The sequence below is a fragment of the Nelumbo lutea genome, chromosome 1, assembly GCF_056320005.1.
Source record: "Nelumbo lutea isolate HS-2025 chromosome 1, American lotus-T2T, whole genome shotgun sequence".
In the NCBI taxonomy this organism is placed as follows: domain Eukaryota; kingdom Viridiplantae; phylum Streptophyta; class Magnoliopsida; order Proteales; family Nelumbonaceae; genus Nelumbo; species Nelumbo lutea.
In genome coordinates, this window is record NC_142684.1 from 140,426,237 (window position 1) to 140,452,483 (window position 26,247).

Below are 26,247 nucleotides of genomic sequence, written 5' to 3' on the forward strand. Positions count from 1 at the left end.
GTACATAAAGACAAGCAAATTATTAGGCTAACCATAAAGAAAGGTTTTTATGGCAAGAGAGAAGTAATTTTCAACATCCCCATTCTGCAAAATGTGGTGAAGAATAAGTGCACAAGGAACACCCAGTAAAGCACTATTGTACATTAGTAGAATGGAAAAAATAGACACCATCTCCATTTTCAGTTTTAATGATTGTGGACAATATGCTTCGCAATGGGTGCACAAAGAACACAATATGTTTCCCAAGATTAAAGAAACACTTTAACCTCTCTCTTCACTGACATAATACTCAGCTCAACCTAACTGATTAAGCCTTAATCAACCATTTGGGATTCTACTGACAACAATGGCACCACACAAGTAAGATTGCCAAAAAAGAGAAGTACATAATTTTGTATTTAAATCCAAAGTCAAATCTAGATAAAGATGCATAAATTTGTAAATTCATTCTTTAAGCAATTGAACATAATGTATATAGGGAGAAAGAGATAAGTTTAAAAGTTAATAGTAAAAAAAAATCATGTCAACACTTTTACAGAAGATCAGGACTATTATTAGACAGAAATGCACAATACTGAACAGTATGTAAAAGCTACTATGTCAAGACTAAAGAAATGGTGCTAAAAGATATAAAATGAATATGCTCAAATGAAGGTACCCAGCTCAATCCAATGCCCCATTTTGTCATTCTACATAAAAAAAAGAACCTCTTCCTAAATTACATAGGGCAAAGGAGTTTTCCCATGAGTGTAAGTCCAGATTGTGGGGTTGCCCCCTAAAAGTCTGTTGTTCTATTTTCTATTTGATCTTTGAATAAAATTACTTTACCTTTCTCAGAATAAAAAAGAGAAGAAAAGAGAAGAAAAATAATCCCCAATAAAGGAATAAGAAGTCTGATTAAAAAGGTGAAGAAACAAAAAGAATACAATCAGAAGAGAAGAAGAGGAAAAGAACGATTGAGGAGAAAGGGGTGAAAGAAATGAGTTGTTCGTACTCTCTCTCTCTTTTCCCTAATCATTTTCATTAAAAGATTAATCACTAATAATTAGAAATTACAAGTAAGCACTTAGTGGGGTGGCTAGCTAATTAAAACATAAGATGCTAATGCTAACAGGTCCATAAGAAAAGGCCTATTAACAAAACAGAACATAAAAAAAATAAAAACACAACTATGGGCTATGGGCCATTCAGCCTATCTTCTCTACACTCTGATATGTCCCAGAAATTTGACACACAATTCTTAGACTCACAGCAGAATTCACATAACTAGAACATCAACATAGGAACTGGTATTCATTCAGAAGAAAAGAAGAACATTAACAGTTGGTCGGTTCTTTGAGAGACCGCCGGCTCTCCTAATCACTCACAGTATTCTTCACTCAACAAAAAGCCTATCTCCCCCATCCCCCAAAGCCCCTTCTTATACTCTTCTTACAGCATAACTGGCCAAATGCCCACACCCTTCTTATTCCTAACTGACATAGCTACAAATGCCTCAAGACTCTCCTTATTCCCTGCAGCTATAATTGCCCCCATGTGATTAATTGTTCAATTATTTCCCTCCCTTAGCCGATTGTTGACCTTTCCTCTTCTTGGCATACGTAAGGTTAACTGGGGGCCTATCATTACCCGCTGCCCAAAGTTTAACATTGTCCTCAAGGTTAAAATGAGGAAATTGGTTTCGAAGTAAGTCAAAAGGCTCCCAAGAATCTTCAAAATCAGGCATGCCCTGCCAATGAATAAGCACTTCCAAACCAGTAACTCCAGGCATGGTGGATGGGAGCACACTGCGCATTGACAGGCCAAGCAGCAGCATCACCCAATGCACAGATGGTGTGTCTGCTTTGTCACCTCTTGAAGCATGTCTATTTCCTCCAGGTTCACATTTCCAACCTTCAGCCTCTCCATGATCATCCACAGCCAACCTGTCCCCTCCCAGCCTGGTGTGCACTGCCCACAACTTTCATGCTTATAGAAGTAAGAGAGCCTAGCAATTGCATCCACAATATCAGTTGACTTGTCCATCACAATTACAATAGCTGTCCCTAAATCCATTTGGACAGCCTTGAGTGCATCATAATCCATCAACACATCATTACATATGTGCTTTGGAATCAGTGGAACAGAAGAACCCCCTGGTATCACTGTAAGCAAATTATCCCATCCACCTCTAACTCCTCCATAGTGCCTCTCTATCAGCTCCTTCAATGGAATACTCATCTCCCGTTCAACTGTACAAGGCTTATTCACGTGGCCTGAGACACAAAATAGCTTTGTCCCCAAATTGTTCTTCCTGCCAAAACTAGCAAAGCACGCCTTAAAATGGTGGGGAAAACAGCCACAGTTTCAACATTTGTAACAGTTGTTGGACATCCATATAGCCCTGCATTAGCTGGAAAAGGAGGCTTCAACCTTGGTTTTCCTTGTTTTCCTTCAAGGCTTTCCAACAACGTCGTCTCTTCTCCACAAATGTAAGCATCAACTCTATAGTGGATATGAATAGCAAAATCATATCCAGATCCACATGCATTTTTTCCCAAAAGTTCAGCTTGATAAGCTTCCCTCCTTGCCTTCTCAAGGTTTTTCCGCTCATTTACATACTCTCCCCTTATGTAGATATAAGCAGCAGTGGCCCGCATACCAACCCCTGTAATCAGGCAACCCTCTAGTAGTTTATGTGGGTCATGGCGCATAATTTCTCTATCCTTACATGTTCCTGGCTCATTCTCATCAGCATTGACAACAAGATAAGAAGGACGGCCATCAGATACTTTTGGCATGAAAGACCACTTCAGGCCAGATGGAAAACCAGCTCCACCACGACCTCGAAGACCAGATTTCTTCATTTCATTGACAATCCAATTAGAGCCCTTAAGTACCAAGTCTTTAGTTCTATACCAGTCACCCCGCTTCATGGCACTGTTCAGGAAAGGGTCGTGCAACCCATTAACAAATGCTACTTCAAGGATTGATTTCGGCAGGTCACGTAAGGGAGTGGAGAGCACCTTGAATTGGCGACGATATCCCTTAACAGTAGAAGACTGATGTAACGAGAAGAGCTGCTCCTGTAAATTACCCTCTTGAGTCGATCGGAAACGTTCAAGGAGAAGCTCTTTGAATTCTGTCCAACCACGAAAAGGTTGCCGACCAACTCCCAGTAATACCACGCCAATGCATCACCCTCTAAACAGACCACTGCCGCCCGCAGACGTTCCGTTGGAAGCAAGCCATTAATCTCAAAATAGCGCTCCACGCGAAAAAGCTGGCCGTCTGGATTTTCCCCATCAAAAATAGGCAACTCCAACTTCCGAGGAAGTGAATCAGAAGTATGTTCCGAGACTGACATTGAAGGAGACGTCGGGAAAACTGAAGGGATAGGATATCCATCACATGGACGCCCAAAGATTGCGGAATAAGGGGGCGAATTTCAAAAATTTTTCTCTCCCTTCAACTGAGAATCGAATTCCATATTTAGAAAATCATATTTTCAATGATCATTCTTGAATCATAAACTGAACCAGATCTGAACCAAAAGGAGTAGGGAGGGATTATACCTGATACGGAGAAACAGTATCTCCCAATGGAGGTGTTCACGCCCAAGGAATGATCCAAAATCTGCTCCCACTGAAGATGGCGCAATGCAGAGTGGAGCAGAATCAACAGTGTTCTTCCAAAAGAACTTGACCCTTCGCAAGAATCAACTGGATGGCCTGTGAATACAACTCCAACCAATCTTTTCTCCAAAAGATTGGTGTCAAGATCAAATCTTGATTTCTCCCAAGAACTGGAGATCGAACTGCTGGAGGCGGCAGCTGCAGGAAGGAGGCGGCAAGAGAGTATTCGCAGGGTGCAGAATTATCTCTTCTTGTGATCTCAACTCTGAAGACAAGAGTGTGTTGGTTGCATGTCTAAAGGCTGCCGCCCCCTCCTTTTATAATCTCAAAGGGATCAGCTCCTAATCTCATTAGGAGTTGGAGATCCAAATCATATTTGGATTAGAAGTCCCTTTAAGTGATAAGGGATAACTCTTATCTTATCTGCAGATCAGATCAGCCATCTCCTAATCTAATTAGGAGGCTTCCAGATCCAAATCTTATTTAGATCTTGGACTCTCTAAGTGGATAGGGTATGGGCCCAATCCTATCAGCTGATCCATCTCATAATTCGCCCCTTTAAATGACTAATAAAATTAACCCAGTTCGAATGGGCTTAAGGCCCATTTAAGGTTACGTGTTCACTTAGTCTTCCAAACTGCTGCCCAGTAGGGCTTCTTTGTATGGCGTGGGACCCAAACATTGATCTACACATTAGCCACATGGGTTCGGCCCAGCTTTTGTTACAAGGCCTAGCCGAATACACTGTTATGGACAGTGCACCCCCTGAAAACCATCTCATGGTCTCTATGGGCCCAACACTTACCCTAAGTGGTCCCTGGGCCAAGCCACCTTGTAACACCCAGGGACTGTGGGCAGATGCAAGATTAGCCCATCAGGTATTATCCTCAATGGTCTTACACTTAACCTCTTAGCCCATAATGATCATACACTACCCGACAAGAGAGGACCTCTCCCTCGGTTGCAAGGAACAGTGTTGCACTCTCTGCTTATATGGATCCCGGGAATTAAAACCTTTTGCAAACCTTTTAGAAACCATAATATATATACTTTTATATCTCATATAAAATATATTTTGCAAAACAAATCTCAACGATTGAAATCGGCTACTGGTAGTCTTGGTTTCCATCAGTGAGAGTGCATCCCCGATCATTACCTTTGTCTGACAAAGGGGCCGATCCCATCACTATGATCACCCACTCAGATGAATTCTCAGACTGTTCCAACATACCCAAGTTTTGACCCCCGCTAAGGATCTCACTGATTGGTACACCAAAGACAGCCCAATCCGACACCCAGTGTAGTATCGTAATCGAGTCTAGGGGTCAGGTGTAACTTTCTAGTTTTGCCCATCAATCTCCAAGGTCCAGGGCAATACTGGAAATCTGGTCCAGTTCAAAGATTCAATTAATCCTACACTTGTATGTGCCTAGGGTCTCACCCTGGCAGCTTAGACAGGCCACCCCAACCGACTTGGTGGCACCACAGTGTCAGCCTTGTCAGGATAGGTCTCCCCAGACCGGCCCACTGGCTGTGAACATTCTAAACTAACACGAGTCTCATTAAGTGTCCAGTTTAAGGGTATTACATAGAAACATACCAAGGGAACATGAATCAAATATGCACTTTTATTCATTTACAATAAACTCATAAAGTACATCATTCTGATTGAAGCTAAGGGCATACAAAACTGTCTAACAAAAACTGCACTCTTCCCTTTGCCAGTCGCACGACATGATGCGACTAAAGGAGGAGCAATGTCAGTTGTAGACAAAGGAGCTAAAAAGGTCTATTGCTGAAGCAACAGATCAAAACGTCTTACCAGATCTTGAACGCCACCTTCTAGAGACGAGATCTTCGAAAGTCCAGCTGCTATCTCATCATGTAAGCCATCCACTTCAGAATGCAGAGAAGTCAAGTGTTCTTCGAAACCCTCCACCTGCGATGCCACTTCCTTAGTTGTCACCATGGCCGAGGAAAGACAGGCTCTGATACCACTGATATGTCCCAAAAACTTGACACACAATTCTCAAACTCACAGTAGAATTCACACAACTAGAACATCAACATAAGAACTGGTATTCATTCATAAGAAAAGAAGAACATTAACAGTTGGTCGGTTCTTCAAGAGACCGCCGGCTCTCCCAATCACTCACAGTATTCTTTACTCAACAAAAAGCCTATCCCCCCATCCCCCAAAGCCCCTTCTTATACTCTTCTTACCACATAACTGACTCCTTCAATAAATGCCCAACTGGCCAAATGCCCACACCCTTCTTATTCCTAACTGACATAGCTATAAATGCCTCAAGACTCTCCTTATTCCCTGCAGCTATAATTACCCCCATGTGATTAATTGTTCAATTATTTCCCGCCCTTAGCCGATTGTTGACATTTCCTCTTCCTGGCATACGTAAGGTTAATTGGGGGCCTATCACACTCTCCCTCAAGTTGAGCATAGATGTCAATCATGCCCACCTTGCTTGTATCATGCTGCAATTTCACCTTGGAGACTCATTTGGTAAGAATATCAACTAACTGTTCTTCAGATGCAATGAAAGGTAGACAAACTTCTCCAGAAGCCACTCTTTTTCTGATGAAATGCCTGTCAACTTCAATGTGCTTTGTTCTATCATGTTGTATAGGATTGTGGGCAATGTTAATGGCGGCTTGATTGTCACAATACAACATTAGTAGTCTATCATACTCAACACTCAATTCCTCCACCAGGGACCGAAGCCAAAGCAACTCAGAAACTCCATGAGCCATAGCTTTGTACTTTGCCTCAACTGAAGATTTAACAACTATTGATTGTTTCTTGCTCCTCTAAGAAACAATATTACCGGAAACCATACTATAGTACCCCGAAGTTGACCTCCTATCATCAATGTTACCTGCCCAATTAGCATCTATATAGATTTCCAGTTTCATGTGGCCATGCTTAGCAAAAATAATACCTTTCCTCGGAGTACTCTTCAAGTAACATAAAATCCTCTTTGCTGCTACCATATGTATATCTCTGGGTACATGTATGAATTGGATAATGCAACTAATAACATATGCAATGTTAGGGCGAGTCGTACATAGATAACAAGGGGCGAATTCCTCAGTTTTAATACACAACAATTTGCAAAGTTCTCTCCTATTCTTGCCGCCCCTACCCAATTCGATCTCCACTTGTGGAATTGATCAAGAAGTATTCTTGATATTGCTCCTTTGTAGAAGAAGCAATCTGAAGTCGTGCTCACCAGCCCTTGTTCGATTCTTGTTGAAGAATCCCGGTTCTTGCTAAAGAGCCATCCTGTTGATCCTACTTCACCACACACTGTCATTTTCAGTGGAAGCGGGTTTTGGTCTTCTCCTTGGGCGAGAACACCTTCATTGGGAATACTGCTACTTCGTATCAGGTATATCCCTCACCTCCTATTGGTTTCAGATCTGGTCCGGTTTTGGATTCAAGATTGATCATTGAAAATGCAATTTTCTAAAATAGGGAATGCGATTCCTAGATGGGAGAGAGAAGTTTTTGAAATTTCGCCCAACCTTCCTACAGGGTTCGGCCATCCATATGATGGATCTCTCATCCCTTCATCAATAATAGTGGAATTCTCTTACAACCATTTTTCATGAGGCGGGTCATCTTCCTTTGGTGCTTTCTTGCTACCAGAAATACATCCCCACTTGACTCTACTATAAACATGTATCTTTACTAATTGTGACCATGCTAGAGAGTTAGTCCCATCAAGCTTGACTATGGCCACAACCAATAAAGAGTCTACAAGTGCTCCCGGAACCTGTCCGGACTCTGAGCCCAACTTATTTTCAACTCCAGAACCATTCACCTTCCTCAAAACATCCCAAAACAATTTTCAAATGACAAATAAGGAAGACAAAAAGGAAAAACACCAAGTACCAACCTTCACAAATCCCCAATAGTACAACTGTGCCTTACTTGGTACCTTGGAGAAACAGAGTAGCAGCTGCTCCTTGTAGGCTTCACATAACTGAACTCTGCTTTGATCAATCTTCAAGAGAACCAAAAAGGACCCCTTCAACCACTGAGCGCCAAGGTGAAGCCTCCTGTGGGACCCACAATTAGAAACCTCCAATTGATTAGGGTTTTGGGGCAAAATTCCAAAAAACTGTTTTTTAAGGTGAATAGAGAAAGAGAAAAGGGGCTTCTCCAAGCAACCACTACCAACTACACTGGATATCTTCTTCAATCAATCATTGATTCAGTTCTCCATACGCATTGTTTATGGGATTAAAAGAAAGAGAAAAAAAGGAAAAGGGGCTTGCTCTGATACCAAAAAGAAAAACAGTCCCCAATAAAGTAATAAGAAGTTTGATTAAAAAGGTGAAGAAACAAAAAGAAGACAACAAGAAGAGAAGGAGAGGAAGAGAATGATTGAGGAGAAGGGGGTGAAAGAGATGAGTTGTTCATACTCTCTCTCCTTTCCTTTCCCTAATCTTTTTCATTAAAAGATTAACCACTAATAATCAGAAATTACAAGTAAGCCCTTAGTGGGGCAGCTAGCTAATTAAAACATAAGATGCTAATGCTAACAGGCCCATAAGAAAAGGCCCATTAACAAAACAGAACACAAACAAAAAAAATAAAAGCACAACTATGGGCTATGGGCCATTTGGCCCATCTTCTCTACAAAAAGAAAAAATCACATACAAGAGAAATGGTTAACTCCACTAGTGCCAAGCCTGGAAGGAGGGTAGCATCATCCGACACTAAAACTTTTGCTAAACTCTCATGGTCATGGATCCTGCTTTAATCCAACCCCATATAGTTGGGAGTTGGGACAAGGCTTAGATGATGATGATGGTGTGGGAAAGAAGGTTCCAGCTGGCTCAGCTAGTAAAGAACTGCATGCTTTAGTAATAGATTACCATATACAAGGAGAAGAAAGAGAGGTTTTAGCTGAGGGTCTTGGCACACGAGAAGAGAGGCTTTAGTAATAGATTGCCATATATAGTGTAAGTTGCAACTAGTCTTGGTCAAATACATCTGTTCAATCCAGGTATAGTTTTTTGTATTTCTTAAAATAATATAATGGTATCCTTCTTGGGATCTAGGGCTGTCAATGGGTCGGGTCTAGGTAGAACCAGTCCTGAACCGATTATTACTTGGGACAAAATCACAGACCCGGAACCATCCTAGTTAATAGTCGAGCCCAATTATAATGAAAACTATATTTCTTTATTTAAATACTTTCTCAAAATTTAAATTTTGATAATATAACCTTAATAAAAAGGGCAAATTTTTTATTCCCCCACCTTGCAAACACATTTCAAGGGGGTAGGTGGGTGATAAGTGGGGGGTTTTGTAAAATAAAATGAATAAATAATTGTGAGGTGGGGTAGACTATAAGTTTCACTAATAAAAATGATAGAAAAATAATAAATTATTTATATATTAATAAATTAAAAAATTTTAACTAATATTGTCTTATTTATTATCTATCAAATTTACCATTTCAAACATAAAATATGATAAAATTATAGGAAAATTAAGAAAATATTATATATATTTCGTAAAATAATCAGTTCCAGGTCGGACCCAATTATTAGTTGAACCGGAACCGTTATAATTGGATCGGTCGGTTTGGGTCATTGGGTAGACCCAATCCATTGACAGCCCTATTGTGACCTCTCATTCCATCTACCCATCCATCCATCTGCATGTATGATCAGTAGCATAGCCAAGAATTTTTTCTAGTGGATTCAAACAATAACTTAAAGCTTCATAAATGTCAAAAAATATTTTTTTTTTTACATTTTCAACCACCCAAGTTGCAGCTCACATAAGCCTTTGTGCCCATTTGGGGCGACTTCTAGCATTGTATGAGCCAAGAAACCCAGAAAGTCATGAAACCCTAATCAGGCCTAAAAATCGACTTTTTGTTGAACCTATGACCTATCATAGGTAGCTTCTCGGAAGTGGCTCTATCAACGCAGCTCAGTCACTGCAGAAATCCTCTCAAATGGGTTTTTTATATATGTAATCTAAAGGTCAATTAGTTTAAAGTCCAAACAAAATGCCTCAATTGACCCCACACTCTAATATTTTCATTTAATTTGACAGGGTCAATATGGGAAGGTGGGTTGAAAAGCCTCAAATAATACATGAAATCCATGATTTATTTTTACCATTAGTGGGGTAACCACTACATAGCTCCGCCCGTGTATGATGCATATGTGTGTCTCTACAAAGCAACAAGGGCTCAAGTCCTGTGTTTTGTCTTCATATTGCTCTCACTCTTGTAATCCCATTCATTCTTTTGCCCTTTTCACTCAATTTTCCTAATTTTATCACCATAATTTTCTTCTATGTGCAATTGTGCACAAGTAATAAGTTCCTTGTTTTTCTTATTGCTATGTAGGAAGGGGCTATTAGACTGTAACCAGCCATCTCAGAAGAAGGTTTTACCCATTGAGGTGGTAGAGCATTTCCTTTCACAACAAAATGTCAGCGTCTAGGATTCAAACTAGCTACATGTTGCATATTTAGGCTAAGTCAAACACCATTTGTTGATTATTTCTTCTATATTTTCTTGTTTGTACTTGTCGAATAACTGGCAATTTTGTATATATTATGACAATTTACTTGTCTTTCATCTGAAATTCAATGTAATCACTTCTACTTTTCAGTTGAGATGCCTGCCAGTTGCCTTACTAAAATAGATAAGTAACAAATATATTGCAGATTTTTCTGTCAAAATCAATCTCCCAGGTGCCTGGGCAACTAGATTCTCCCTTGTTGCCTAGCCTCATTAATACACCTTGACAACTATGTAAATCATGATTTGAGATTATGAATACAAGCATGGACATGAATATGGGAAGCAGGGATATGACTCTCAATTTCCTAAAATCTTAAGACATGGATACAGGTATGTGTATCTCATGTAATATGCTTATATCATTCTTTTTAATATCTAGTTTTTGAAACTAAATGTCATATTGCCAAATTTAGTTAATTTTAAAACATTACAGATCTTTTATAGTATAATTTGTTAAAGCATTCCTCTTTACATATTTTAAAATTGTTAATGCTTTAGAGTGCATCTAGAAGTGTCCACACAGTATCCGGTATGTCTTCGACACAAGTATGCCAGGCGTGTAGAGGCATCTAGATATTAGATTTAGGGTGAAACTTATGTGGGTTGGATTGGACCTATAGTCAACCATAAGCAGGGGCTTAGCCATAAATAAATAAATAAATAGAGCATGCCACAACAATCACAAATAGATTGACTGTAAGAACTCCTTCCAAGTTTCCTAATTCATTTCATAGAGAAGATACATGAAAAAAAAAAAAAAATTGTCTAAGAAGAGATGAAATCAGAAATCAGAAGTGATACTGTAAAACCATTCAAAATATCTTTGTTTTTTCTTGATCTATTAACCACAGGCATGCCATCACAATTTTTATAATAAAACAGATTACAACATTACATATTTCAGAAGTAACATTGCTTTAAACCTTATGAAAACCACTTGTAGACAAATCCAAAGCTAGAATGCATTTTAATTTTTTCCACAAACCAGAATGGCAAGTCTATAAGTTATGCCTAATGACCGCATGGAAACTGAAATTCTAAAAAGCTTAACAAATAGAATGTTATTAAATCTATTAATTTCACCTGCGAGGTATATTAAGATCTTGCCAGTGACCATGTTTCTTCATGATCTTAACCTTTGCAAGCTGTGCTATGTTCCTGTGTTGACACAACAGTTCCCAATACATTCATGACTCTATCACAATTTCATAGATTTTTTTTTGAAGATAAAGAGAAAGAAATTTCATGACAATTTCATAGATTGCTTAAGGAAAATAACCCATTTCAGACATATCCAAGTAATTATTCTCATTACTAACAATTTCAAATTGAAGGTAAAAGGGAAGAGTTGAAGAAAAAAGGAGCATTGGATCCAATTCTATTCAGTTTTATACAGAAAAAGAGAAAGAAAGAAAAGCTGCTGTCTCTTAATGGTTGCCCATGACTGAAGAATAACAAGTAGTTTGCATTGCAGATATATTACCACTGAATCAATAAATAATTAAACATTTTTCAAGGTCTATTTTTCCTTACATGCATATATTAGTTACAATAATCAATATAAATGTACATACTTGTGATAGATTAACTATCATCACCATGCCTTTTCCAAGTTACGTAGTTTAGCAGGGGATAACTTTGGCTGTTGGGGGCCAACAGCCTATGCTATTGAGAGCGTTTTTGGGCTGGACACATTAACCCATTCATGCCCATGTCTATCTTTTTGGTCAAAAGAAATAGGGGGCAATTACTCTTTTACCCCACTCTCATGGTAACATGGCATTCCCAAGAATGTTCTCAACAGCATAGGCTGTTGGCTCCCAACAGCCAAAGTCTTTCCGTTTAGCAGCATAATGCCTATTCTCCCATTCTGATATAAAGTCATATATTCTGTTAAAAAATGGAAACAAATTTAAGTATTACAAATTTAGTTACCATGTGATAGTCTAATAATTATTTGTTGTGCACTAATAACTGTGTAAACTGTAAATATTTCAGCTTATGTAAAGAAAATGCTCCTTGTGCTAGTATAGCCTATTGCATATGAAAGGCACATTAGGTTGTGAAAGTTTGAAAAAAATTAAATATTCAAATGATAAATTTCCAACTGACAATTCAGTATCCATGACTTGAGAAATGATTTAAACGCTTACAATTTAAAAGTGGATATGGCATTAAACAGAATGAAATGGCAAAACAGGATTCATGCAGCCAACATATAGTTGCAATAAGGCTTGGATGATGATATTGGTGAAAGATTTCAAACACAAAACTGATGGAAATTCTTTTGAACTTCAGGCCAGCACTGTTATTTACATATAGAAACTTTCTTTCCTAGAATTTTATATCAGTTTTTGCATCCCTCCATTTTCTGTTTTGTTTGGAATGTCTAAGGAAATTGAACACATTTGGTAAAGGTGATAAAAGTGCATTGGAAGAAGTCATGGGCATAACACTGGTTTCAACAGTGAAGCTATAGTGTGGTGGAAGGATAGTGATGATTGCTTTGGTCAACAAGAAGAAAATACTTGAGTAATGAACATTGTTTTCCAATTTTGATGGATATTTCACTATAGGGAAGAAAATATATCAGGATTATACATAGAAGTATCTAAATATTGTTGTAGCAAAACTTATAGATAATTTTGAAATGCTTATGATAACATTTTTATAGTAGATAATAAAACATATTAAAAGAAGAAAGACATATATAGGTAGTATACAAGCAAAGAGTCCAAGCAAAAGAAAGATAAAAAGGAGAAGCCAAGCAGGGAGTGACAAACTAAAAGGACTAACCTGCACATTAACTCCCTTTACGAAAGTTGGCTATACAAGAAGAGAACTCCAAAGAGACTTAACACCTTACCAAAAGCCCACCAACAGGGAGATAAAAAGTCCCTAAAACAAGGAGAACAGCAACCAAAACCATAAATCCCCAAAAGGAACCAATAGAAAAAATGATTCCTAATCCAACCTCAAACTCATCCTGCTGGAGACCTATTCAATCCCTATAATTCAGCTCAAATTTTCCCCTACCACCACCTTTACCTCTACCTCCAACAGTCCACCTTAGTGCTTCTTGAAGAATTTTTCTTGTTCATCCTTTGACCTCTAAACTACCGAACCATGACTCATTATTCTCCATTCAAGTAATTCACAGACCTCCCTGTGGACCACCTCCCCCACCTTATCCTTCAGCATAGCCTCTGCATCTACAAAAGTCACCCTCCCCTTCTTGGGACAAGCTAATTGGGTAGTGGTCTGAAACAAGTCTCAATAAGGCTATGACTGCTAAACCCCTCCATTCCATTTCCTAACCAGTAGTAAAAAGGAATCTGTCTAGTATACAGCAAATGGGGGACCTCTTGAAAATTTGACGAAGTAAAATTTTCTTGTAGAAGAGATAGGTTCCGCAACTCAAAGGTTTCCACAAAGAGATTAAACTTTCTCATACTATAAGTAATCTTGTGGTCTTGGAGAACTGAGGGTTTCTCCATGAAAGGGAAAATCTTTTGGGAAGCAGTGCCTTGTGTGGTCTATTGGGTGTTGATGGAGAGAAAGAAATAGTCAGGTGTTTGACAATGAGGCCTCACAACTTAATGACATTGTTACGAGAGCTTAATGGACTTTAGTGAGGTGGCAGGCATATCTAAGCGTTTACTGAGATACCGATTGATAGGCTTAGGGCCAATTGGTCCAACACCATCTTTGATGATTATTAAATATGATTAGGCAGGATTGAGCTTTTTGTCTATATTGTATGATCTTTTAGGAGCACTCAACTACTTTTACACTAATTTGCAAAGGATCTTCTCCTCCCTTATAGTAATATAATATTAACACTTCAATTTATCAAAAAAAATCAATTAGATTAATCTGATTACATGTTTATAATCTTTGGGATAGCAGATTTACTGATTCTTTGATTCCAGTTGAAAGAATACTGAACTAAGAAATAGCTTTTTTGTCAAAGCCAGTTTGGGTATAAGAATATCTCAGTCCTAGTCATGTTTAAGCCTAGTCATTTATACCATCATTTATTTGTTTGTTACCAAGCTGACAAGAAAGTGTTCATGAAATCATTTCTAAGGAGGTGACTGGTAGGTGAAAAGGTTACTTCCTCACAAAGAAAAGATTTTCTTTATTGCTAAATAAAGAAGAGTTTCTTCCTTATGAAGCAATCCTTAACTTGTATATATCCATATATTGTTTTCTTTGACTAAGGATTTTCTCATCCCCTTAAAAGATCCATACTTTTTCCCTCCAAAATGATTCCTAAGATCCTCTTGTGAGGCAAGATTATCCCATTAAAAAATCTGATGCTTTTTACCAACTCTTTTGAACAAAGTTAACCAGTAACAAGCTAGGCAACTAAAATTTTATAACTAATTACCAAAACCCCTCAGAATATAAAATCTACATTTAGGTGAATATATAAAGTGTGAAAATTAATGGCAAGAAAAAGTAAGAGTGATGATGTGTCCCTAAAACACCAACAATTATGTCAGCTACAACAGTACCTACCGTGAAGAAGGATGAAAAAGGGAAGCACAAAACCATCCTTGTGTGCATCCAAGCTTTGCATAAGTGCTCTGATCAAAATGAAAATCATAAATAACATCTTTCTCCTATAAATATTTCAATGTAACACTGATGCAAAATGATAAAATGAATCCATTCATATAGACCAAAATTTTGTTGGCAAGAACCACAAAAAGAAAAGATAATGCATATCTCCATGAAGAACAATGAAAAACAGTGAAGAAGAAAACAATTTTGTATGGATCCATGCTTCACATACTGATCAAATTATGAATAAAAAGTAGCACCTTTTTTGGTAAGGATAGTGACAGTGCATACTAGCAAGAGATAGCTGATAACAGAAATGGCATCATGCACTTCAATAGACATGTTTCCAAAATCTTATGATGCACTTCAATAGAAAACCATGTATTGTCCAGAGTATATTTACAATAAGTAAATTATTAACAGTCCATGATCATGCACAAACATGTAGAAGTACACATATTATGCATACTATGTATATACATGTACCAACTCTGCATATATAATTATGTATTATATAATGACATTTGTATATAATTTTCTTTTATTTTGTTTGACCATTTCTAAATTGGACTATAAAGCTCCTTTGAAAGGTAGAAGCATAAAGCATGAGCAAAAAGACTTCTGAACCCGACCAACCCAGCCAAGCCCAACCAAGTGCACCCAAGCCTAGTTGGCTAGTCGGAGTTGTGATGGGTTTATCTCAGGTTAGGATTGGGTTGCCAAACTCAGGCTTTGACCTCAAGTAGGATCGGGCAGACTTCAAATGTAGTTCGTAGAGAGAATGGGCCGAATGGCCCATAGGATGCTCTTATTTCTTTATGTTTCTATTCCTTTTTTGTTAATGGGCCTTTATGTTTCTTTATGCTTTATGTTTAATTAAGTTAATTGCCCAATTAAGGCCCTCCTTGTAAATATAGAAAATTTGTAATTTTTAAATTAGGGAAGGGAGAGAAGTTTGAACAACTCATCTCCCAAAACCCTATTACAGCTGACTTTTCTTCTTCTTTTTCTCTCTTTGCTGCTGATATCTACCTATTTTCACACCTTTTAAATCAGTCCTCTCATTCTTTTGGACTGTTTTTCTTCTTGGTATCAGAGTGGGCTCCTTTTTTCTTCTTTTTTCCCATACACTATGTGTATGGAGAGCTGAATCGAACAAGTGGTTGAAGAAAGTATTCAGCACAGTTGTCAGTGGTTTTGTGGAGAAAAGGATGCTGTCTTGGTCATTATTTTGACAGTCCTTGGAGTTTTTTGCCCAAAACCCTAATAAACTGGAGAATTCTAATTGCGGGCCCTACAGGAAGCTTCACCTTGGCGCTTAGTGACTGAAGGGGTTCTTTTTATTTATCTTGAAGACCGATCCAAGTCTTGTGCAGTTCTGTGAAGCCTACAGGGGGCAGCTTCTGTTTTCCTATTGCTCCCGGGTTCCGGGTGAGATGCAACTGGCAAATAAGACTTCATAGAGGTTGGTACTTGGTGTCTGCTTTTTCCTATCTTCCTTGTTTATCACTTGAAGTTGTTTGAGGAAGATGGATGTCTCTGGAGTTGAAAATAAGTTTCGTGCTGAGTCCAAACAGGTTCCAAGAGCACCCATAGACTCTTTATTGGTTGTGACCACAGTCAAGCTCGATGGAACTAACTATCTAGCATGGTCACAATCAGTAAATATACATGTTTGTAGTAGAGGCAAGTGGGGGTATATCTCCGGGAGAAAGAAAGCACCACCGGAAGATGATCCATCTTATGAGAAATGATTGCAAGAGAATTATACCGTTATTGGGTGGTTAGTAAATTCGATGCAACTACAGATTAGCCAGCATTATTTATGGATGAATTCAGCCAAGGAAATATGGGATAGTGTTGCTGAAACTTATTCAAAAAACTGAATGTTGCCAGGGCGTATAAGTTAAGGAGTGATGTGAATAATCTAAGGCAGGGAGAGAGAGCAGTATACTTCTCAATGCTGAAATCCTTGTGGCAAGAGATAGATCTAATGGAAACTGTTGTTTGGGAAAGCACGAATGATGCTGAGACATACAGGAAATTAGTTGAGAGGAATAGGGTCTTTGAACTCTTGACAGGGCTGAATCCAGAGTTTGGCATTACCAGACAGAACATCCTAGCTAAGGATAATGTATCTTTGTCTCAAGCCTATGCCATGGCGAGTAGTGAAGAGAGCATGAAGCTGGTCCAGGTTCAAGGGACTATCCCAAGTGACCATTTTGCTAATATGAGGCTAAAACCTAAGGTGACTACAGGTAGTTTAGGTGGTTCAGGGAAGAAGGAGGTTATATGTGAGTACTGCATTCTCCATTAGAGGCAGAAAGTTTGTGACTCATATCAATAGGAGTAGCCACTGGTCTTGCACATGCTTGCGCTGAGATATAAAGATTCCATACTTCGACCAAACCACTTCAATACCAAGGAAATACCTCAACTCCCCTAGATCTTTGATCTTAAACTTTGGATGAAGGAAAGATTTAAGATCATCAATCCCTATCACATTAGTGCTAGTCACTACAATATCATCAACATAGACTATGAGATATACCACCAATGAACCTCTCCTCTTCACAAAGAGGGTATGATCAGACTGAGTCTGTACGTAACCAAAGTTACCAGTTTCAAATGTTACTAGGGAAACTGCTATATCTTTGTATGACTCGGCCTGACATTGCATATGTTGTTAGTTGCATTAGACAGTTCATGCATGCTCCCAGAGACACTCGTATGGTAGTAGTAGAACGAATTTTATGTTATTTGAAGAGTACTCCTAGGAAGGGCACTCTTTTTGGTAAGCATGGTCACATTAAACTAGAGGCTTACACAGATGTTGACTGAGTAGGAAACATTGATGATAGGAGGTCAACTTCGGGATACTGTAGCATGGTGGTAGGTAATATTGTTTCTTGGAGAAGTAAGAAACAATCTGTTGTTGCTAGATCTTCAACTGAGGCCGAGTACAGGGCTATGGCTTATGAAGTTTCCGAGTTACTTTGGCTTCGATCCCTGATGAAGGAACTAGGTGTTGAGTATGATAAGCCATTGATGCTATATTGTGATAATCAGGCCGCCATCAACATTGCCCACAATCTGGTGCAACATGATAGGACTAAACATATTGAAGTTGACAAGCATTTTATCAGAGAAAGAGTGGCTTCTGAAGAAGTTTGTCTACCATTCATTACATCTGAAAAAGAGTTAGCTGACATTCTTACCAAGGGAATCTCCAAGGCCAAACTACAACATGACACTGGCAAACTGGGCATGATTGACATCTATGTTCAACTCGAGGGGGAGTGTAGAGAGAATGGGCCGAATGCCCATTAGGATGCTCTTATTTCTTTATGTTTCTATTCATTTTTTTGTTAATGGGCCTTTATGTTTCTTTATGTTTTTTGTTTATTTAAGTTAATCACCTAATTAAGGGCCTCCTTGTAAATACAGAAAATTTTTAAAATTTTAATGAAAATATTAGGGAAGGGAGACAAGTTTGAACTCATCTCCCAAAACCCTATCACAGCTGACTTATTCTTCTTCTTCTCTCTTCTTCTTCTCTCTTTGCTTCTGATATCTACCTTTTTCACACTTTTTAAATCAGTCCTCTCATTCTTTTGGACTGTTTTTCTTCTTAGTTCCAGGATGGGCAGACTTCAAGCCTTCTATTCCATTATTTAATTTGGCATAAACAATTTAAGTAATAAATGTTGAAAAGAGGAAGAGTTTTTCCCAGATCAGCAAAATGAATTACCATATTTGGAATTTTGGACATGTAATAAGGTAGAGCAATGATTGCAACAAAAAGCAACAAATACCCACAATTTAAGACAGATGCATAAGAAGCTCCTTCCTAATAACAAAGTGTAGAGAACACTGATGTGGGCCCCACTACAGTGGTCCCCACTGTGTTCGCAGGACAGCAATGTAGTTATTTGTTTCAGTTATAGTAGTGTCAGTTTGAGTCAGTTTGTTAATTCAGTTGCTATTTATTTCAATTTTTATTTACTTTATTTATTATGTAAGTACCAAGGGCATATGTGTCCTTTCCTTTATGTACTAAACATAACCTATAAATATTAAGAGAGTGGCGGCGGCAGATCTGTGAGAATCTGTCCCTCCTTTCAACAACTTGTGTTCTCTTGCTTCTCTTCTATTCTCTCTCCTTTCTCTCACTTTCTCTTCTGTTTTGCAAACCTAAAACCTTTTAGGATTCAAGACTGATTACAGTCTTGATCTTCTACTTGGTATCAGAGCCTATCTAGGGCTTCTCATGTGTGCCTAGTCCAGCCGACCACATGAGGACTAGCTAGGGCTGGAAGCTTTGAAAAAGTTTTTCGGTGGCTGAATCTTGGAGATTACCAGGAGAGGTTCGCAGCAGTTGAAGACTTGCCGCGGCTTGCAGAGAGTTGGTAATCAAGAAGAGGCAACGAAGGTTAGGGTTCAGGTAACCCTAGAAGATAGTAAACCGAAGACAGGTAATCAGTAAGTTTTTTTTTACTGAGTTTCAGAGACTGCAACCAGCCGAGATAGGTTGGACCTATCTAGAAAGAGGGGCCAAACTGTGTTCAAGTTTGTTCTAGGATTTGGCTTGCCGAACTGTGGTTAAGTTTGTTTCTAGGGTTTGATTATTGGGCCGAACCCTCCTCTTCAAAGGTGATTAGTTTTTAGGGTTTCATATTGCCCTACGACAAGTCCCACTTGTGCGGACTGCTTGGAGAGTGCAGCTGAGCACTTACTTCAAACCTACAGTTGAAACCCTATTTTTGCTCTCACAACAGTGGGCCCCACAATAGTGATTTCAGAAAATAGCATCTCAGATTGATAGGTTGCCTGATAAATGTGCATGCCGATTGATTTCAGATCAGATTTGAGTTGATTTCTTGCATATACTGTGATAGGCGATTGATTTCAGATCAGATTTGGGTTGGTTTCAGATTGGATCATATCAGATTTCAGATCAGATCAGATTTTTGTTGGTTTCGGATCAGATTTCAGACTTACTTGCTTGACTCTGTTTTCTGGTATAATTGCTCTAACAGTTTTGTAGCCACTGAATCTTGATCAAAGATGGAGTTTAAGGGTCAGGGAGAAAGTAGTTTTGGAAACCACAGTTATGGTAATGTATCTGAAACCGGGTTTCAGATTACAACTATGAGATTTGATGGGTGAAATTATTTGGAGTGGGCGCAATCATCCATGATGGCTATTGGAGGAAGGGGAAAACTGGGTTACCTCTTGGGAGATGTGAAAGAACCTTCCAAGGAGGACCCAACATACACCAAGTGGGTTCAAGAGAACTATTTAGTTATGGCATGGCTGTGTAATTCTATGCAGCCACATATCAGCCAAAAGTACTTGTGGGCCAAGACAGCCAAAGAGATATGGGATGTTGTGAAAGAAACCTATTCCCAACCCCTTAATGTTGCCAGAGCCTATGAACTGAAGTGTGAGGTGAACAGCCTTAAACAAGGAGAGAAGCCAGCTTCTGTCTACTTCTCTACCTTAAAATCCTTGTGGCATGAGATTGACCATCTAGAGACCCTTGAGTGGGAGAGTCCCAAAGATGCACAGACTCATAGAAAGCAAGTCGAGACGAATAGGGTATTTGAGTTTCTGGCTGGTTTGAATTCAGAACATGACATTGTGCGACAACAGATATTGACAAGAGATAGTGTGACCCTTTCTCGAGCATACTCCTTGGTGCATAGTGGAGAGACCAGGAGGAAAGTTATGATGCAGCCTCAGCCCTCTTTCCCAGCCTTGACAGCTATTAAACCCAAGCCAGGGGGTGACTCAGAAAGGGACCGGAAGAAGGAAGATAAACGGGATCTGGTATGTGAACATTGCACGAAACCCAAGCACAAAAGATACTTGTTGGAAGCTACATCCTCACTTGGTCCCAGCAAAACTAAGAAATAAGAAGGGTAATGCTCATATGGTAGTGAACACTGATTCAACATCCTCATCAGGCACATCCCTGGAGACTTTAGCTGCTGTTTGGGCTGCCCTCATACAGTTGGAAAAGGAAGTTGGGAGTTCAGCTCAGCCATCTCAGTCACCATCAGCTCCTGCCACATCTGCATTTGCACATTCAGGTACTCGAGCCTCAGCTTACCATGCTTCAACTCCAGGTAATACTGATCACTGTTGGGTAATAGATTCAGGTGCATCTGACCATATGACTAGCTTGCCATCTTTGTTCACTTCTTATCACTTGTCCTCTGGCCGAGATAGGGTATCCATTGCTGATGGCTCTCTTGTTCCCATTTCGGGCAAGAGGGACATCAAGCTATCAGATACTATCTCTTTATCTTCTGTCTTGCATGTTCCTAAGCTTGATACTAACCTGCTTTCAGTTAGTAGTATTACCAAACACATGAACTATTCAGTAACCTTTTTCCCTGACTGATGTGTTTTTCAGGATTTGGAGACAAGGAAGGTGAATGGGACTGGCCGTGAGACGAACGGGATCTATCTGCTTGGAGAGAGTTCTCGTCGGGAGGAGTTAGTGGATAAGAAGTCTTTTGTTTCCCAGTCTGTGAGTTCGGTTATGCTTTGGGATAACCGATTAGGTCATTTGTCTTTTAAGTATTTGAAGAGTCTGTTTCCTGCTATATTTGAGCCTGTTGCATTATCAAAGTTGAGGTGTGAGAGTTGTGAGTTTGCCAAACATTGTAGAACCTCATTCTTTAAGTAATAAAAGGAGTAATTCCTCTTTTGATATTGTGCATACTGATGTTTGGGGGCCATATCATATCTCTTCTATGGGTGGGTACAAATATTTTCTACTGTTTGTTGATGACCATACCCGGTTTTCTTGGGTCTATCTTATGCGTTCTCGGGATGAGGTTCCTGCTCTGACCCAAAACTTCCATCAGATGGTCCTCACTCAGTTTGGGACCAAAATCAAAGTCCTTAGATCTGATAATGCAAAGGAATACTTTGCTCAGCCATTGACCTCCTACCTTCTTAGCCATGGAGTTATTCACCAGAGCACTTGCCCTTATACACTACAGCAGAACGGCGTTGCCGAAAGGAAGAATAGGCATATCTTGGAGGTGGCTAGAAGCATTATGTTTACCTCCAATGTACCTATTCGCTTCTGGGGTGATGCTATCCTCACGGCAGTTTATCTCATTAATCGAGTTCCTTCCCGGGTCCTTGATATGAGAACCCCCTTTTCCGTTCTATACCCAGACGAGGAGTTGTTCATTGTTCCTCTTAAAACCTTTGGTTGTACCTGTTTCGTTCAGCTTCTCGGGCCTCATCATTCCAAATTTGAACCTAAGGCCTCCAAATGCCTTTTCCTTGGTTATGCACAAACTTGGAGGTGGCTAGAAGCATTATGTTTACCTCCAATGTACCTATTCGCTTCTGGGGTGATGCTATCCTCACGGCAGTTTATCTCATTAATCGAGTTCCTTCCCGGGTCCTTGATATGAGAACCCCCTTTTCCCTTCTATACCCAGACGAGGAGTTGTTCATTGTTCCTCTTAAAACCTTTGGTTGTACCTGTTTCGTTCAGCTTCTCGGGCCTCATCATTCCAAATTTGAACCTAAGGCCTCCAAATGCCTTTTCCTTGGTTATGCACAAACTCAAAAGGGTTATTGCTGCTATGATCCGGTTTCAGGGAAACGGTTTGTCTCCATGGATGTCACCTTCTTTGAGGAGACACCCTATTATCCTAGGGTTTCTCCTCAGGGGGAGAGTAGTGAGAGTGGGGCTGTTTTGAGTTTCTTTCCTCTGGGGGAGAGCAGTGAGAGTGGAAGTGGGGCTGGTAGAAGTGGGGCTGTTCCTTTACCTATTCCACTGGGTAATGAAGGTTGTAGTGGTGAGGGTGGTCAGAAGGAACCAGAGTTGAGAGTCTATCACAGGCGATGCAAGCAGGTTGATCCTAGTCTTCGGCAGTCCCGGTCAGCTCCAGTTCCTTCTACGCCTCCAGATCTAGAGCCTACTGAGATACCTCTCACTGTTGCCACTTCCCCTCCTGTGGATGACCTTGATCTCCCTATTGCCATTCGCAAAGGGAAACGACATTGCCGATGTCCCTATTCCAAGAACAGTGCAAGAAGCCTTATCAGTTCCAGAATGGAAAGATGCAATGCAAGTCGAAATTGATGCCCTGTTGAAGAATAATACTTAGGCACTGGTTGACCCACCAAAAGGAAAGAAACCGGTGGGATGCAGATGGGTGTTCACTATGAAGCATAATGCTGATGGCTCTATTGAAAGGTACAAAGCCCGGCTGGTTGCAAAGGGGTTCACTCAGACTTATGGTATAGACTACTTGGAGACCTTTGCCCCAATAGCCAAGATGACCACCATTTGAGTTTTGTTATCCCTTGCAGCAAATCATTCTTGGCCCCTGTTTCAGATGGATGTTAAAAATGCCTTTGTGAATGGAAACTTACAAGAAGAGGTTTACATGCAGTTGCCTCCTGGATTCTATGATACAGAGACAGGTAAGAAGGTTTGCCGACTGAACAAGGCATTGTATGGTTTGAAGCAGTCACCTAGAGCCTGGTTTGATAGGTTCAGATTAGCCCTTGGAAGGTTTGGTTATGTACAGACCCAGTCAGATCATACACTATTCATCAAGAGGGTGGAGTCCTCTCTGACACTACTAGCAGTATATGTTGATGATATTGTGGTGACAGGAAATGACAGTCATGAGATTGAGTCCCTCAAACAGCTCCTTCATCAAGAGTTTGAGGTGAAAGATCTTGGTGCACTACGGTACTTTTTGGGTATTGAGGTTGCTAGATCCAAGCAGGGGATTTTTATCTCTCAGAGAAAATATGTTCTAGATCTGTTGGTGGAAACTGGAAAGTTGGGTGTTAAGCCGGCCGATACACCCATCGAACAAAATCACAAGATTAGTGCAGAGGGTGGGGAGCCTCTTGAAGACAAAGTTATGTTCCAACGGTTGGTTGGAAAGCTTCTATATCTATGCCCCACTCGGCCGGATATCATCTATGCAGTTAGTGTTGTTAGCCAGTACATGCACTCCCCTAGAACTTCTCATCTTCTTGCGGCAGAGAGAATTTTAGCATACTTGAAGAGATGCACGGGTAGAGGTATATTGCTCAAGAACAATAATCACATGAGAGTGGAAGTCTATACAGATGCCGATTGGGCTGGAAGTGTTGATAACAGAAGGTCTACCTCTAGATATTGTGCCCTAGTGGGAGGTAACCTTGTCTCTTGGAGGAGTAAGAAGCAGAGTGTTGTTTCCCGCTCCAGTGCTGAAGCGGAATACAGGTCAATGGCTAATGGAGTGGCTGAAATCTTATGGCTGAGGTCACTACTTGAAGAGTTAGGTATTGACTATGAAAAGCCCTTAATGTTGTATTGTGATAATCAGGAAGCTATTAATATAGCCCACAACCCAGTGCAGCATGACAGAACTAAACATATCAAAGTTGATCGACATTTTGTGCGAGAAATGGTCACATCACAAGAAGTGTGTCTTCCGTACATCACATCTAATATGCAGCTCGCGGATATCCTCACCAAGGTTGTACTAAGGAAGAAGTTAGAGACAGACCTATCCAAGTTGGGCATGATAGATATCTACTCCCAACTTGAGGGGGGGTGTAGAAAACACTGATGTGGGCCCCACTGCAGTGGTCCCCACTGTGTTCGTAGGACAGCAGTGTAGTTATTTGTTTCAGTTATAGTAGTGTCAGTTTGAGTCAGTTTGTTAATTTAGTTGTTATTTATTTCAGTTTTTATTTACTTTATTTATTATGTAAGTACCAAGGGCAGATGTGTCATTTCCATTATGTACTAAACATAACCTATAAATATTAAGAGAGTGGCGGCAGCAGATCTGTCCCTCCTTTCAACAACTTGTGTTCTCTTGCTTCTCTTCTATTCTCTCTCCTTTCTCTCACTTTCTCTTCTGTTTTGCAAACCTAAAACCTTTTAGGATTCAAGACTGATTACAGTCTTGATCTTCTACTCAAAGGAAGGAGACCCACTAGGGGGACTGTAACACAACAAAGCATAAAATGTTCTCTACTTTAAACATTTTGCACCAGTTTTCATCACCACCTATACATGTTCCTCATACACTCTTCACTCATGTAGGAGTGAAGCAAGGTGCAAAGAACTTTTAGATGCATGAAGCATAATCCTTGAAACATGAGGCCAGCTTCATGCTAACCTAAAACAAAATTCCAGACTATAGTTCAACAATCATTTGCATAAATTAAATCACTAATATTTCTGGACTTGCAAATCTAAACAGCATATTGCCCTATTTACTATGTAGAAGTATTACTAAAATCATGGTAAATGTTGATCAAACATTCTGAATTGAATATAAAACAAAGTTTTACCTGATTAACTAGCTGATTTTTAAATTTTTCTGGATGCAACTTCCGCTCAGAATGAAATGCATACGATACTTGGGCATCCATTCCTGTGAAAGAGTAACAGAAATTTTCTTATCTCATAAGCTACCTAAGACAGTTACTAATCAAATTATGTTACAACTCCATAACAGAAGTCTACCATATACTCATGATTGTTTGATAAATAAAAATCAAGCATGCAAAATCAGAAGGCTAAACGAATGGGAGGGACTATTTGCCCCCCCCCCCTCCCCTGCCCTCTCATGCTATAAAAAATGAGCTCATAATTTAAGAATGGATAAGGCATTAAACAGAATGGAATGACAGAACAGGATTCATGTAGCCGATCCCATATAGTTTGGATACTTTATAGTTAAGGAACAACTATGTCTGCAAACATGATCCCAGATTAGCATAGATCTTATCTATATATTTGAATTCCCCTGTTATAATTTAGGTAAGCATATTTGGATATTATGCATTTTTTTATTGATTGGGATAAATTCGCAATGGGAAGAGTAACACAATGTCAATTCTGAGACAAGTAGATCACTCCATAACTTGATCGTTTCCTAAGAAAAGAGTCTGTACAAACTGACAACCAGAGGATAGATACTAAAAACAAACTTGAAAACTTATTAGAAAGAAAAATTGAACCAGCTTCTCTGTATCTCAAGGAATCTGAAAGAATGACTGATCTCACCCAGACAGGGTATTGCTTCTTTTACCCACCAGATTCCCATTGATAAAAATTAGACAATTTATCTGCAAAAATAGCTCTAACCTTTATTGCAGGAATGAGCACACAGAAGTGGAACACTTCAAGAGGAAAAGATAGTGCTTAAAGATATACCCCATTTCTTGGAGAAAGCCCCAAAAGTGTATCACATAATTCCTTTTCCTGTTCTCATCTCATGCTCTCTCTAGAAAACGTGAGATTTTCATTGTTGGTGTATTGGAGTATGACCTATCTAACATCATAACACCTCTTCACAAGATATCATAATCCCTACTGAGTTATGAATTCCTATTTACCCCTCCTAACCAATGAGTGACTTAACACAGTTAATCAATATTGGATCCACAAGAGAAGCTATGAATCCTATTCACCTCTCCTAATCAATGAGTAC

General features: G+C 39.5%; 1 protein-coding gene and 1 pseudogene across 3 annotated transcripts in view; both read right to left on the reverse strand.

Moving 5' to 3' along the window:
- LOC148877962 (diacylglycerol kinase 1-like) overlaps positions 1–26,247 on the reverse strand; it is an 88,117-nt gene that overhangs the window by 13,204 nt on the left and 48,666 nt on the right. For all 3 annotated transcript variants that reach the window (XM_088947290.1, XM_088947297.1, XM_088947302.1), the window contains exons 8-10: positions 25,103–25,185; positions 14,714–14,781; positions 11,273–11,347 (exon numbers count right to left, since the gene is read on the reverse strand). In XM_088947290.1, coding sequence (XP_088803416.1) covers positions 11,273–11,347; positions 14,714–14,781; positions 25,103–25,185 — 226 coding nt within the window. The remainder of the gene's footprint in view (positions 1–11,272; positions 11,348–14,713; positions 14,782–25,102; positions 25,186–26,247) is intronic.
- LOC148877963 (NADH dehydrogenase [ubiquinone] flavoprotein 1, mitochondrial pseudogene) lies at positions 1,719–3,346 on the reverse strand (annotated as a pseudogene).